This window comes from Mixophyes fleayi, chromosome 3 (genome assembly GCF_038048845.1).
Source record: "Mixophyes fleayi isolate aMixFle1 chromosome 3, aMixFle1.hap1, whole genome shotgun sequence".
Taxonomy (NCBI): domain Eukaryota; kingdom Metazoa; phylum Chordata; class Amphibia; order Anura; family Limnodynastidae; genus Mixophyes; species Mixophyes fleayi.
Window position 1 is genome coordinate 156,633,571 of NC_134404.1, and position 16,382 is coordinate 156,649,952.

The following is a 16,382-nucleotide window of genomic DNA, read 5'->3' on the forward strand; positions in this document are numbered from 1 at the left end:
CTAAAGAGGTTACGCCCAAGACGGAAACCATTATTAGGCCCTTGGGACCTTAATATTGTTTTGGATGCCTTAACAGCCGATCCTTTTGAACGGTTGCAAGACATAGCTCTTAGATGCCTCACTCTAAAGGTACTCTTTTTGGTGGCTATCACTTCGGCTCGTCGAATAGGAGACATTCATGCTTTATGGTGTGAAGAACCCTTTCTTAATATCTATGAAGATAGAGTGGTTCTGAAGACGAATCTGGATTATTTACCCAAGGTGGTAGCCTCATTCCACATCAATCAGGAGTTGATTCTGCCATCTCTCTATCCTCATCCCGCTAATAGTGACAAAAAACGTCTCCACACTCTAGACCTAGTGAGGGCTATATCTATGTACATTAACAGAACAAAAAATCTGAGGAAGGCAAAGCAACTATTTGTGCTTCCGGAAGGTCCTCGCAAAGGACAGGCCCCATCCAAACCCACATTGGCAAAGTAGATCAGAGAAGTGATTGCACAGGCCTACAGGGGGAAAGGGTGTGAGGTACCTAGAATGCTGAAAGCACATTCAACTAGGGCGGTAGCGACCTCCTGGGCACATAAAACCCATGCATCGGCAACTGACATCTGTAAGGCAGCCGGATGGTCGTCGGTGCACACTTTTTCTAGCCATTCTCTTCTTGACGTTTCAGTCTCTAAAGAAACACAGTTTTGGAGAAAGATTCTCAAACAAGCACTGGGAATACATTTTTCTGTTTGACCTTATTAAGGTGTTGGTTTTATTGCCCTCCTAATTATTGTACTGCTTTGGTATATCCCATTGTAAGGGCTGCCATGGAGTAGGGAAAGGAAAATTGAGAATTATACACATCGTTAATTTCCTCTCCTTGAAATACTCCAGGGCAGCCCTATGTTTTCCCACCCTTGTTCTGTAGTTATGTATAGGATGGCTTGGGAAGTTATGAAAGACACTGAGGAAGAGGAGGAGCTGCACTTATATAGGGGCCAGGTGGGACAAAATTTTTCCTGTCTACACTAACTGATCAGGGATTTACCGATTGTAAGGGCTGCCATGGAGTATTTCAAGGAAAGGAAATTAACGGTGAGTATAATTCTCAATTTTTTACTGCATGGCATTGGACTATAGCAAACTCTAAATCAAATCCTTTATTGTGAAGTTGCAGAACTCTTGTGATGTATATTGAGAGTCATTGTAATCAACTCATCACATATACTGTATGATCATAATCATCATTCATTTGTATGATGCCACAAAATTCTGCAGCGCTGTACAGTCTGAATGACAAATCATACACAATATAAATATATAAAAACAGAGCAAGTGCATAAGAGATTGACAAAGAACGTGCAGATGTTGGACAGAAAGTAGAGAGGGCCCTAGTCATCAAAGTTTGCAAGCTATGCTAAAACAATAGGAGCTAGTGGGACTCATAGTGGATATGGAACTTTAGCTAGTAGAACACTCAGAGGAAGTAGTATCAGGTGGGGGTGCAGTAGGATATAGTAAAGAGGTGGGTTTTGAGAGAGTGGTTGAAAGATTGAAGTTTGGAAGAGAGTATGGTCAGGTGAGGTAGGGAGTTCCATAAGTGGGAAGCAACATGGGAAAAGTCTTAGAAATGGGAGTGAGAGGTGAGTCTTGAGGAAGGTAAGAGATTTAGGATATGAAGGATTTAGTGAGGGCTTAGAAGGTGAGAAAGTAGTTTGAATTGTATTATGGAAGTAATGGGGAGTCAGTGTATGGATTTGTATGCATCTTCCTAGTGTTTGATAAGTGATATTACTGTGCCTACTGTAAGTTTTGTAGTTTGTCAACTTCAAAATATCTACAGTAGGATTCCACTATAATTAGAAAAGTATCTTTGTTCCATGTGTACAGGTATGATATAAAAAACTTGCCTTGCCAATTCTGGGATTACTGTGTGTCTGGATCATATAGCCAACTAAGCACTTTCTACCTTTGTAATTTGGCTGGACCAATTATGCACTTAACCTCATGTATAAAACTCTTATTGCTCTATATATTGTAAGTTTGTGAACAGGGCCCTCTTACCTCTCTGTCTGTAATATCTATTCTTGTTTTATTACTGTGTTTATTCCTACTTGTAAAATCATATGGAATATACTAGTGCTACATAAATAAATGTTAATAATAATGAGATAATAATAATAATGAGGCCTATAATTTGTATAGTGTGTGGGGCCTCTTTCCGGCTTTAAATTTACCACTATGTTGGCTAAGGTAGTTGCTATAGCAAAGGGATCCCCCTCCAGTATATTGTTATAAAAAATACATAGAAAATAGGTCTAGTACCAATGAGGACTTGTGCTTTTATAGCTGCTAACATGTCTACCAACATAATATTGACTTTTCGAATATGCCTTATCATATAAACACTGCTATAATTCTTTCAAAATATTTTGTAGCTTTACATGAATGGAGAGTATTGAACTGACATTTGAGGGACTTGATCTGAGTGGGGAGGTCACCAGATGGGGATTGTATGTGCTGTAACAGAAGAGCATAGAGAATATTATTTGTGGCACTAATTTCTTCACTGCAGTGGATTAGTCTACCTCTTAAAATGGCCCTGTGCGATTCCCATACGACTCTTGGCGCATCATCTCCTGGCCCTGACACGAGGACCAGAAGAGATACACCAGGAATGGTTGCTTAGCAATACAAGTCTGGTTTGAGCTGTTCAGAACCTGTGTAGAAAGTGACAGCCAGGGACCCGGGATAGAGGGTAGGAGGTCCCATAATCCTCCAGCAATCTGGGAAGATGGTCCGTGGTCTGCTGCCTCGAAAGCCAAAGTATATAATGACAGGGAGAATATGAGTGAAATGGGATAGATTTGAGGGAGAAATTATCTCAAAATCAGGCTGTATGAGACAGGAGAGCTCTGTCAGGAGGAATATATCACATTACCTCAGTATATATCGGTATTACTGAGAGATAAAGCATCTAAGTGATGTTACAGAGAGAGTACTGTGTACCATTTGTGTATGCATTTGGGACTCCCTCACCCATCATTCCAATTTTTGATAACCCACATTTGAAACCTGGTCCCTTATTATTTAGCCCTTGTTGGCAAGTGGCTTTATATATCTTAATGATCTCACATGTGGCCATTTAGTCCCTGTTTTTCTGGTTTTGCAATCGCTAATACCCATCTCCAAATCAGATATTTTCACAATACTTTCAAAAGGCCCACATGAGCAAGCCTGAGAGGCTTACCTGGGGGAAGTCATAGATGACGAAGACAGCTCTTTGTCATGTTTCTCAAACCATTCCTTAACAATTTTTGCAGTGGAAAGGGACATTATCCTGCTGAAAGAAGCCACTGTCGTTAGGGAATACCATTGCCGTGAACGGGTGTACTTGGTCTGCAACAATGTTTGGGTAGGTGGAACATGTCAAAGTAATATCCACATGAATGCCAGGACCCAAGGTTTCCCAGCAGAACATTGTCCAGTGGATCACACTGCCTCCACAGGCTTGCCTTCCCATAGTGCATCCTGGTGCCATCTCTTCCCCAGGTAAACCATGTACACGATCCTGGCTATCCACATGATGTCAAAGAAAACATGATTCATAAGATCAGGCCATTGCTCCAGGGTGCACTTCTGAAGCTCCTGTGTCAATTGTAAGCGCTTTCAGCGGTGGACAAGGGTCACCATGGGCACTCTGACCTGCCTGTGGCTACACAGCTCGATATGCAGCACACTGCGATGCACTGTGTGTTCCGACACCTTTTCAACATAGGCAGCTTTAACTTTTCAGCAATTTGTGCTACAGTAGCTGTTCTGTGAGATTGGACGAGACGGGGTAGCCTTCACTCTTCTCAGTCTCCTAGCCATCACAATTTGGCCCTTATCAAATTTTCTCAAATACAAACATAGCCCATTTTTCCTGCTTCCAACAAATCAACCCATGACAAATACTATTTTAATGAGTTAATCTATGTTATTCACTTCACTTGTCTGTGGTTTTAATGTTGTGACATATCATTCGAGATGGGAAAAATAGATTTGTTTCAATTTATTTGGAGACCCAAATTCTCTAGCTATGATGAAATTTGAGCCTTCTAATAAATTATGATTTTCAGACAGTAACCAAACTCCTGGTAAAGTGCTGGGAGAGCCAAATACAATTACTTTCAATTGGTGGTTTAGAAAAACAGGAGTAGCCTCTGACGTGAATTTTATTTTGACTTGCATCCAATTTTTTGTTGTAACTTTATACGAGTGCCTACTGTTATATATAAGGACACAAACATTGACCATTTACTATCAAACTTAAAAAGGATATTCCACAGTTCTTTAGGACAAAGGTAGGACATGGAAATGGGATCTTTTATTAATGCAATATAACTGACCATACACAGGGCAGAGGCAAGTTAACTCATAAAGGTACTGGGAGAAAATTCATGTATGCTGGCAGATATTCCATGTTAACACATTCATGCTTACCTTTCTTTGTGTGTGGTTATGGGCCTTTTTTCCTGATGCAATTTATAAATTGCCATTTCTAGACCTCTTCAATCACCATCTAAATTTATATGGTGGGGCAACACCGTGCTACTATGGTTAGCATTACTGACACAGGGCTAAGGTCATGCATGCAACTGCCAACCAGAATTGTATCTATGTGAAGTTTTTGTTCTCATGTTAGCGTTTCCTTCCACATCAAAATACATACTAGCAGGTAATTGACCTACTGACTAAAAGGGGCCCTAGTATGATTGCGTTAGGGAATTTAGAATGTAAGCTCCAATGTGATAGGGACTTCCATGAATGACATGCTCTGTACAGCACTGCATACTAAGGTGGTGCTATATAAAATGTGCATCACTGGACAGTGGGTATTAGAGGCAGCCAGTGTAAAATATTTGCAGCAGCATTTATGTGGAATTGCTAGAAAGATCAGTCTCTGCCTAGCATGAAGAACAGACTGGAGCAGGCACAGACAGGTGATGGGGAGGACAGCTAGGTGGCTGCAGTAAAGCATTAGAGTTTTGGCAACCTCCAAGGTAGGAAAAGGGCATTCTAGTTTTTCAAAGGCAGCAATATGTATGGATTTTCTCAATGGTGAATACAAAGGGGAGAGATACAGGGGTAAGGAAATGGAGGTTGTGACAAATTGAGCTAGTAAAGCATGAAAGGACTGAGGCTAGACAGGAAAGTGAAGGTGGTTGTGGTTATGTTGCATCTATGGAGCAGAGTGACAAGTTGAACAAGGGTTCAAAAAGAGCATCAAAAATTCAGTACACAATGCAGGATCAGGAGATGGCAGGTCATAGGATTACAACACTGTTGCATTTTGTCCTCGTCAAACATGCTTGTAAGCTCCTTGTTTGTCAGTAACTGCACAAAAACCTTAGTTTTTAAAAGCAATGCATTAATTTTGTATGACATGTAATCTGTTACCCATCCTGTATGAAGAAATTACAGTTCTTTAAACAAAAAAAAAAACAAACACCCGCCCCCCGCCCCCCCCCAAACAGAACCTTCTGATCACAACAGGCTTAACCAGGAACCCCTCTTGCTCAGTATGATCATCCTAACTTCTAGTTGTACCAGCATGTAATGTTAGTGTCAGACATTTTAGAATGCAGATTACACCTTTACCATGTTTGATTTTGTTGGTCTATCCAGCACTAATCCGATACATTTACACTAAAGCTATTGATGGGCTGTTTAATGCCATGTACTTAGTATTTACCTGTGGTTTTCTATTTCCGTAGATATTATGGTTTCATGTTACCCAGTATGTCAGAATAAATTTTTTTGCCATTCAGGATTCTAAATGAAATGCTGCCAGATTGCACAAAAAAAAGTTGGGAAAACCTGTTATCCATTTTATGTTACCATCTCCTTGTGCACATCTAAAAGCATGTTAAAGTTCCCCATGGTGAAATAAGTGTAGATGTAGAAGCAGTTTTTGCCCATAACCATTACAGTTGGTAGGCTGAAGAATGTCATTTTAACTGTACTGAATACTTAAAAGGTTATATACTTAAGCGTAGCACCATTAGCCTGTCATTACCAGTACAGTATGTATCAGCACAGTAGCAATTGCATTTAAACCATGAACCGTGTTTAAAAGGCATTGTAGATTCTATCAATAGCCTTGTGCTTCAGTGCACTACAGAAGCTTTTTAAAGCAGGTAGACAGAGGTTTAATTACCTAGAGCTGTAGAATATGGTTTCAGGTCATATGAAACTACAGCAAAGATTTTTTTAACTACGATTCTTGCACGTCATTTATAATGTAGGTAAATAGCCTCTATGATAAAGCTTCTGGTAATGCTAATGGTATTCAAGGTACTTCATTACTAACCATATCTTTGTACAAACCACAAGAGATTTATCTTTAACTTTTTAATGGTCTCAAATTTGGTGACAGATTTTGGTCAAGTTGTTTCCACTTAAAAATTACTGATTTAAAACACTAATAACTTAAAACTGCCACAAACAAATGGTCCACAAACATTCCTTTCCTTCTGAAGCTTTTACGATGCATTGTAATCATTAACCAGTCTTTTACTATTAAACTGAAATGGCCAAGTGAGACAGACAGTTCTGAGACCGTTCTTCCACCGCTGGTTAAGACTGAGGTGGCGATTGGCTTTTGAAATATTCATTTCGTTTTCTGGGCCTTTTGGGCAGATTTTGTTACTTTGCCACTTCCTGCAGCCTTCTTTTCAACTGCCTTGATGACACCAACGGCAACAGTCTGTCTCATGTCACGCACAGCAAAGCGTCCTAAGGAGAAAATTTTACATTTTAGCAGAATTCTTGAGATTATCCTTTGAACAAGTTTTGCATACCACATCTTAGATATACAACTGGCAACAAGGCCAAAACCACACAGCATCATAGCTAGTAGATTAATGCTACTCACCAAGAGGAGGATAGTCAGAGAAGCTCTCCACACACATGGGTTTGCCTGGGACCATTTCGACGATGGCAGCATCACCAGACTTCAGGGACTTGGGGTTTTCTTCCAGTTTCTTACCAGAACGACGATCAATCTTTTCCTTGAGCTCAGCAAATTTGCAAGCGATGTGAGCAGTATGGCAATCCAGCACTGGAGCATACCCAGCACTAATCTGGCCTGGATGGTTCAGGATAATGACCTGCAGCAAAAAAGATAGTTATAGTCTGTCTTTAACCAAACGGCCTTGGTCATTCACTAAAAAGAACATGCAAAAAAGTACCTGTGCAGTGAAGCCACCAGCTTCCAATGGTGGATCATTCTTGCTATCACCAGCAACGTTACCACGACGGATGTCCTTGACGGAAACGTTCTTTACGTTGAAACCAACATTGTCACCGGGCATAGCCTCAGTCAGAGCTTCATGATGCATTTCCACGGACTTTACTTCAGTTGTTACATTGACTGGGGCAAAAGTAACTACCATGCCTGGTTTCAGGACACCAGTTTCCACACGCCCAACTGGTACTGTTCCAATACCTGCCAGAAGATTTTTTTTTTTTAATTTTTTAAATCATGTGTAGTCAGCTTCCATAGCATTAGCATAGAAAAAGATGAAGTTTGAGACTGTAGCAAAGTACTTACCACCAATCTTGTAGACATCCTGCAGAGGCAGACGCAGAGGCTTATCAGTGGGGCGGCTTGGTGGCAAAATGCAGTCAAGAGCTTCAAGCAGAGTAGTTCCACTGCCCTTTCCTTCTTTGCGGGTGATGGCCCATCCCTTGAACCAAGGCATCTGTTGAGGGTTAAAGCATTGTTAGAAGTTCCCTCGCATTTACAATATCAAAATATTGCACTTTGTATTAAAACAGACACATAAAAGCAAAATAATCCACTTACATTGGCACTGGGTTCAAGCATGTTGTCACCATTCCAACCAGAGATGGGCACAAAAGCAACTGTATCTGGGTTGTATCCAATCTTCTTGATGTAAGTGCTGACTTCCTTAACAATTTCCTCGTATCTCTTTTGGCTGTATGGTGGTTCAGTAGAATCCATTTTGTTGACACCAACAATGAGCTGCTTCACACCCAGAGTGTATGCCAGAAGAGCGTGCTCACGAGTTTGTCCATTCTTGGAGATACCAGCTTCAAACTCACCAACACCAGCAGCAACAATTAGGACAGCACAGTCAGCCTACGAGAGATAAAATTTTGCAGTCAGATACTCCAAACTTTCCCATTTATATTTTTAGCAAAAGTCAAAACAAAACATAGGACATATGTTAAGTCTAACAAGCAAGATGCATCTTCTATCCATTTCTAAGAGTCCAATTAAGCTAGACACCCCACTTTAAAAGCTTGCCATGGGTTAGGCTCAATGCAGCATTTGTGCATTATTATCTGTTATTTACCTGAGAAGTACCAGTGATCATGTTCTTGATGAAGTCTCTGTGGCCAGGAGCATCAATAATTGTGACATAGTATCTACTGGTCTCAAATTTCCAGAGGGAGATATCAATAGTAATACCACGTTCACGCTCAGCCTTCAGTTTGTCCAACACCCAAGCGTATTTGAAGGAGCCCTTTCCCATCTGTTGAATGAGAGATAAAGGTCAGTGATTACTTTGCTATACTAACTTAAGATCTAATACTTAACCAAGACTACTTGGTCAGTGTTATGACAGCCATTATTTCTTGGATTGAGAAGTGTTACATATTTCAAGCTTATCACTTAGTGCCTATAAAAGCTAGGGACATTAAAAAACCATCAACACAGCATTAGTAGTGTTCATACCAAACTGACATCTTACACAATTTTGATGTAAATATGTCTATGCAGGTATTCTATTAGTGTCAGAAAACTTAATCATAGAGATAAAGCAACTCAATCACAGGTATGCAATTTCTTACCTCAGCAGCTTCCTTCTCAAACTTTTCAATGGTTCGCTTATCAATGCCACCGCATTTGTAGATAAGATGTCCAGTTGTTGTGGACTTTCCAGAATCTACGTGTCCAATGACGACGATGTTGATGTGGGTCTTTTCCTTTCCCATTGTGGATTGTTAGATGTTTGGCGATGGACACTAATGTGAACAAAATACAAAAAACCATGTAAAAGACAAGTTACAGCACACTACTAGCATTTAAAAGTATGAAAACCCCACTTTCAAATGATTTCAAGCAGTTACGTGAGAACTATGCAACGTGTCAATTATGCAGCTCCACCCACAGAAAAATGTAGAACATAGAAAGCAAGACTACATAATGTAATAACTTATGGCAAAAGCCGGCGATCCCACAGCCAGGGTGCAATCGTCCAGACACATGTAATACCGCTGCTCTTTTGTCTTCTGATCGGTGACTCATCATCCTCCATCTTGTGGAAGAGGAAAGTCCGATCAGCAGACGAGAGCGCAGCGGCCATCTTTATATTGTACAGAGCCGCTTCAACAAGTTCAGCATGTAACAAAGAGCAGTTTGAGGACTCGCCATCGGACTAGTGGCAGCGTGCTATACAGCCACATGCGGAGAGCAGGAACGCTCCCACCCAGCAAACAGACATTAATACAGCAAGTGTACAACGTTCCATAGACAATCAAAATAAGGAAAGCGCACATATCAAAACACCACACATATATCCACTACACTGGAGACCAGATTCGCACTGTACAGAAGAACGTGCAGGATCCGCCATTATATACCACACCCAGCTCTACCAGAAACACTACACAGAGATCGCCCATAATGATCTTTCATGCGGCCCTCCCAGACATGGCCGGGCACCGGGCAGCCACATCCAGCTTCCGCTCCGAAATTACAGACAAATACAGCAGTCCCACCATAGACTGGATCTCAGCGGGGGCTGGTGTCAGCTAGGCCGAGCCGGATGGCTCACCTGTAGGAGGATGCCGAGCGGATTGAGTGTAGGCCGCAGGCCGGCCATGCACGGCCGCTAGAGGTAAAGATGTGTTCACACCCAGACTCCATGACAAAACACCACCCATCGTCAAAATATAGCGAGATAAATCCAAAAGCGAATCCAGGGATGTATTAACAGACCAGTCACCAATGCAGGAGGAATACAGCGACCCGGCCTAACCACAGCCCGCTCACGGTGCCTCGTCCGCCTTACCTTAGAAATGCGCCGCAAACCCGGTGAGGAAGAGAGCGAAGGCGGCGTGCGCCGATCTTATATAGCGTCCAGGGCGGGGTTTACCGATGACGTCACAAGCCCAGAATTCCCGGGTGTTAGGGGCGGGGTGCTGTGTTCCCGGCTAGGGTGGAAGGAAGCGATTAATGGCAAATGAATGTGGACGTCTCACGTAGGCCGGCTGCGCAGTGAATGGAAGGCTTATATTACAGTATTGTTATATAGCGTGTACTTCTCCTTCCGTAGTGAGACATAATAACGTGTTGGTATCTGCGCTATACATGAAGGGTACTGTATGGTGGATACAGTCATGTATACTGCTAGCATCATATACCCGTGTGTGCTTGTAGCTAGGAGCTCTGTGGTGCTAGAGGGTGCTTCCTATAATGGCTACCACTGTGACCGCGGCTCAGTTGCTGGCACCGGGTTCTCCCCCAACTATACAGTTGGTCATGTCGGGTGTGTGTAACATTGCGCCGGGGGTCTGGCCAAGATTGAGCAGCCTGGTCATGTGCAATGTGTTCCCGGACTGTACATGGTGACATAACCAGCTCTACAGCTCTGTTCATGTAAAGAGTATGAAACGATGATGTCCCGGGTTGTGATGACATTTATTCACTACGGCACATGTATACAGCAGCCTGTAATGGTGTATGGCACTATGACTAGTCTCGTTTCTGTGTGACTCATGGTTCCTTCTGCCATTACTATTTTTACAAATGGAAGCTTCCAGCACATTGAAGTGGTTTAGTGAATTTCCCTTTTGCCCTCCATTCAGTGCAATCTGTAACCTAGATAACACTTCGGGAAAAATAGTGTAAAATTAAATGTAATGAGTAAAACATGATTTTGAGAACACTGATATATATAAGTTTGTCTGTATTGTTTCATGTGAATAATTTGCTGTCTATTTGTTCACAGCTGAAAACACTGCTGTGGGAAGGGTGCTTCTAACAAAGTCATCACACAGTCTGAATGATTGTTAAGTTACATAGTGTACAGAACAAATACACTAATAATTGTATCAATTAGAGTGACATGATACTACACAATTCTTCAGTTTAAGCAAAAACAAAATTGGGAAATTGTCCGGGGTAGAAAAAATATGCAAAACCTAGGACTCTTGAAAACTATGCTGTAAGGCTAGGATAAACACTGTTCATTGTGATTTTTGTTCTTACTTTCCAGTTTAGTTTCTGTGGTCCTTCTAAAATCATGATTGGCAATCTTTAGGGGTTGCATGGTGCTGTCACCTATCTTCCAAAGGGCCGTACAATACCATTAGGGGCCGATTCAGTTTTACTGCGAATAACGTGGTGTTAATAGTATTACCATTAATACGGTAATTTCAACCTGGAATTATACTCGCGGCTCCCTGAGCCGCAAGTAAAAATCCAGAGTTGATATTACCGTATTAAGGGTAATACTATTATTACCATATTAAGGGTAATACCGTAGTAAGGGTAATACTATTATTATTACTGTATTAAGGGTAATTATGTCCAGTTTTACCGTAATATTGCTAATGCCGCGTTATTCGTGGCAGAATTGCATCGGTCCCTTAATCTTAGTAATAAGTTAAAACATTACAGTTTATCATATACTAAGATATCGGCAGCTTTTTACACAAGTGCTATATGTTATAACAAACTAATCTGATAATAAAGCAGGAAGGAGCTGGAGGTCTTGGGTGAAGGCTTGTAGGGCCGCCTGTTGCCCATCACTGTTCTAAAACATGGTTTCACCAAATATAGGGCAATGTTAATATAAAGCTTGGAACAAACAGGTGATTTTATAAGAGTTTGTTTTTAAGTGTATGTACTAAAGCCTGTTTAAATAAAGGAGCAAACATGTAATATGCACACATGGAAAAGGGGTAAACCATTAGAGTTCCTAGTAATAGCCTTCGTGGAGGAATGCTCTAAACGTGTTCTATTTCAGCTCTATGGTATCCAAGAAAGAAAACTCTGTTTACCTAAAAGAATACATCTTGAATTTTGCAGTTTGACTTAAAATTTGTATATGAAAGTAAAAAAAAAAGAAAAATGCTCATAGTTGCATGGCAGCATGGTGGTTAGCACTTTCTGCCTTACAGCACTGGGGTCATGAGTTCAATTCCTGACGATGGCCTTATCTGTGAGGAGTTTGTATGATCTCCCTGTGTTTGCATGGGTTTGCTCCGGTTTCTTCCCACACTCCAAAAACATATTGGTAGGTTAATTGGCTTCTAACACATTGACCCTAGTCTCTCTCTCTCTCTCTCCCTCTCCCCCTCTCCCCCTCTCTCCCCCTCTCCCCCTCTCCCCCTCTCCCCCTCTCCCCCTCTCCCCCTCTCCCCCTCTCCCTCTCTCCCTCTCCTGTAAGCCCCAATGGGGCAGGGACTGATGTGAGTGAGTGAGTTCTCTGTACAACGCTGCAGAATTAGTGGCGCTATATAAATAAATGGTTATAATACTATCAAATTCTACCTTATGCTGTATCAGATTTAATCTTAATTCTTAGGGTAGCCGCATATGTGGCATTATGGTTGACCAATTCTTTAATGCATCAGAATATAAAATATTGCAAGCTGATCACAAAAGTCCAAATACAGAATGGATGGTTGTATTATGTTAGCAGCAACAGAGGAAAGGGACATTTGAGTTATAGTTCCAGATCATATGAAGGTAAGCAAGCAGTGGGAAAAGCCAGAAGAATATATTACTGTAATTATTAGTAACATGAAGCCAGAAGTTATATTGCCACTTTATAGGTCACTAGTAAGACCTCACCTTAACTTCCATGTATTGTAACAGATTATTAATTAGAGGAAAGAAGACTAAAAGGTAATGTTTTTTTTACACAAAGGCTAATAAATCCATATAGCAGTCTCCCAGCATTTGTGGTGGGTCTATTATAGTAAAATAATTCAATAATGCATGGAATAAACATGAATATTGTTAAAGTTTATAAAATACTAAAAAAGACAAACACAGATGAACAAGCTAAAAAAAAAAACAGACGGACAAGATGGTTGTGTTTTAAACACAATCAGAGCAGCGGGACAGCACACTGCCACTGCAGAACGGACCTGCACATACTGTGCAGCCGCCGGCAGCCATAGACATCATAAAGGGGGCGGGGCCTAAATCGCCCCCCCACCCCTCTAAAATCGCCCCGGGTAGGATAAATGTCTAGATCCATCTCTCCTCCTGTTTCCACCACTTCTAACTCTGCTCTCCAGCTACTTAGCCCTCCTCCTCAAAGGTCCTCCACCCCACATCCACTTTCGCTCCCTCCTCCCCCCTGGGGGTCTCCCTGTCTTCCACGCCCCCCTTCTTGGGCCCCGTCATTTTTGGATCCTCCCTCCCCCTTCCCCGCCCTCTCTAGCTGTGCATTGAGCGTACTGAGTTGCTGTGTTTACTGTACTGTGCTGTCTCCCATTGTATTGTGATTTTGTTTGTCTCTGTACGGCGCTGCGGATGCCTTGTAGCGCCTTATAAATAAATATTAATAATAATAATAATAATAATAGATCCGCCCCTGCTTGGGAATGACACAAGTATTGGTTTTCACAAAGTTTGCTGCTTCAGTGTTTTTAGAACTTTTTTTCAGATGTTGCTATGGTATACTGAAATAAAATTACAAGCATTTCTTAAGTGTCAAAGGCTTTTATTGACAATTACATTAAGTTTATGCAGAGTCAATATTTGCAGTGTTGACCCTTCTTTTTGAAGACCTATGCAATTCGCCCTGGCATGCTGTTAATCAACTTCTGGGCCACATATTGACTGATGGTCGCCTATTGTTGCCTAATCAATGCTTGGAGTTTGTCAGAATTTGTGGGTTTTTGTTTGTCCACCCGCCTCTTGAGGATTGACCACTAGATCTCAATGGGATTAAGTTCTGGGGAAACCAATACTTGTGTTATTCTCAAAACTTTTGCCCATGACTGTGCATGAAGTGAAATATATATATATATATATATATATATATATATATATATATATATATATATATATATATATATATATATATATACATATATATAATTATTTGACTTAAAAATAGTGCATAGTTATATATGGGGACATCTTACAATTACTTGAACAATATATAATAATTTTGTTTTTGTTTCTTGTTGAACTTTCCTACTGATAAATATTATTACAAGTATATGCTAGTTTCAATTTACACAAAAGTGACTAAAAAGATTGGATCTTGCAAGTAATAGTCATATCGATAATACAATCATTCAAGACTGGAAAATTGATTGAAATATCACTACAGACCTACGACTTGACCTGAAAAATAGAATACATATTTTACTAGGGTTTGGTGTGGGATGTACCTTTGCTAGGAAGTGACACACATGTAATTTTCAGCACAACTTCTTTAATAAAATTTGGACTATTTTCAACTTGTGAATTAAGTGAAACACAAAGTAACACTCTTTAGTGGTTTCAAAGTAATGTTTTTTTCTTTACCTTTCTATTTATTTTTTTGCTACTGTGTGTCAGCTAAAAATGGATTGTTCGATTTTAGAATTAAGCTCACCATGAGTTTTTTCTTTCTTTTTTTCCCCAATTGCATTTTATCTATAGATGTTGTTTGAATTTCAGAGTTTTGTTAAAGGTTTTAAATGTGCGCATAAGAGATAGTTTGCAGATTCCCTGCCCAATGACACCAAACTTTGCACAAGGTGTTGAATGTCTTGGCACAATTAGAAAATGTTAAAGAACACAGGATGTACCTCTTTTTGTTTTATCACTTTTTTTTTTTTTGTAAAAAAAAAAAAAAGAATTACCTGTTCCCTGTTACCCATGAATTTGGTTAATTAAGATACAAAGAGTACAATTAAAATGTAAATAGTGTCCTTAAGCAACTGCATCTAAAGTTTGGTAATTATTAATGTTGTTCATTGTGTTTCCTTACATGTATAAAAAAAAGTATACTCTGAAAACCATTTTAAAGCTCTCCTAATATGTTTGGATCCAGGTGGGGAAACCTTTTATAGTATATTTTACTTCTAGATTTTTCAAAAGGTTTCTGAACTTGGCCCTCCTTTTTAATCAAACCCCAGTTACACTAACAAAAACTTAGGTCTGTAGAGATATTTCAATCAATTTTTCAATATTTCAGCTAATTCTTCTTAAAAAAAAAAAAAAGTGATAAAACAAAAAGAGGTACATCCTGTGTTCTTTAACATTTTCTAACTGTGCTAAGACATTCAACACCTTGTGCAAAGTTTGGTGTCATTGGGCAGGGAATCTGCAAACAAATATTTCTTATGCGCACATTTAAAACCTTTAACAAAACCCTGAAATACAAACAACATCTATAGAAAAAAAAAAAGAAAGAAAAAACTCATGGTGAGCTTAATTCTAAAATCGAACAATCCATTTTTAGCTGACACACAGTAGCAAAAAAATAAATAGAAAGGTAAAGAAAAAAAACATTGAAACTAGCATATACTTTTAATAATATTTGTCAGTAGGAAAGTTCAACAAGAAACAAACAAAATTATTATGTATGCAGGGCCTGATTCAGAGTGGATGCAAACATAATTTGAGGTTCAAAAGGAAAAGGTTGAACTCAAATAAATATATATACATATATATATATATATATATATATATATATATATATATATATATATATATATATATATATATTATGCACCATATTCAGAGTTGAAGATGCATTCGCTTGACAACAGACACACCCCTCAGGAACATGCCTAATAGGTGAAAAAGTACCAAAAGCATTTTATTTTATAAGTTGCACACACAATTGCCGTGAAGCATTTTTTAAACTTAAACCTAGGTAATACAGCAGGAACAAATCTTAATCATTTACTGGGCGACTGCTAAAGTCTCGATAAGTGTCTGGGAATCATTCGCAAACCTCTAATTACAAAGGGTTTGCTAGTTTTGGTGTTATCATTATCCGGTACTTACACCTGCCTCTGACCACCAGCAAATAAAAACATCTTTTTCAGTCATATCTGCAACTACATTCCTGTCTAAATCTACGCAATTGCTTTAACGTACTCTTACTGTACATTGGCTACGCTAGACACCACATCTATCCCCCATCACACCTCTTTAGAGGTAAGGAATCCTACTTGCCAAAAGTTGCAGGTTTGAATAGCTGTAGTTGTGTACGTTCACTTAGCATAAAAAATGCATATCTTATGCAAACGTCTCACTCTGAATCAGGCCCACTGTATTTGAAGTTAGCCACACTGTATGATCCTGCCCCTGGAGCAAGTGTTTGCTATCAGCAGGTAAAATGTAGGTTACG

At 39.9% G+C, this 16,382-nt stretch overlaps 1 protein-coding gene and 1 long non-coding RNA gene across 2 annotated transcripts in view; one reads left to right on the top strand and one right to left on the bottom strand.

Annotated features, from left to right (window-relative positions):
• The window catches only part of LOC142144139 (uncharacterized), a 181,066-nt gene that overhangs the window by 122,597 nt on the left and 42,087 nt on the right, over positions 1 to 16,382 (top strand). The window lies entirely within an intron of this gene.
• On the bottom strand, positions 6,373 to 10,187 carry EEF1A1 (eukaryotic translation elongation factor 1 alpha 1). Its single transcript, XM_075202623.1, has 8 exons — positions 10,080 to 10,187; positions 8,857 to 9,030; positions 8,358 to 8,537; positions 7,844 to 8,140; positions 7,589 to 7,739; positions 7,227 to 7,483; positions 6,911 to 7,145; positions 6,373 to 6,771 (listed from the first exon to the last, which is right to left on the bottom strand). Exons 2-8 carry the CDS (start codon positions 8,998 to 9,000, stop codon positions 6,647 to 6,649), a joined length of 1,389 nt encoding a protein of 462 aa, XP_075058724.1. The 5' UTR covers positions 9,001 to 9,030; positions 10,080 to 10,187; the 3' UTR covers positions 6,373 to 6,646.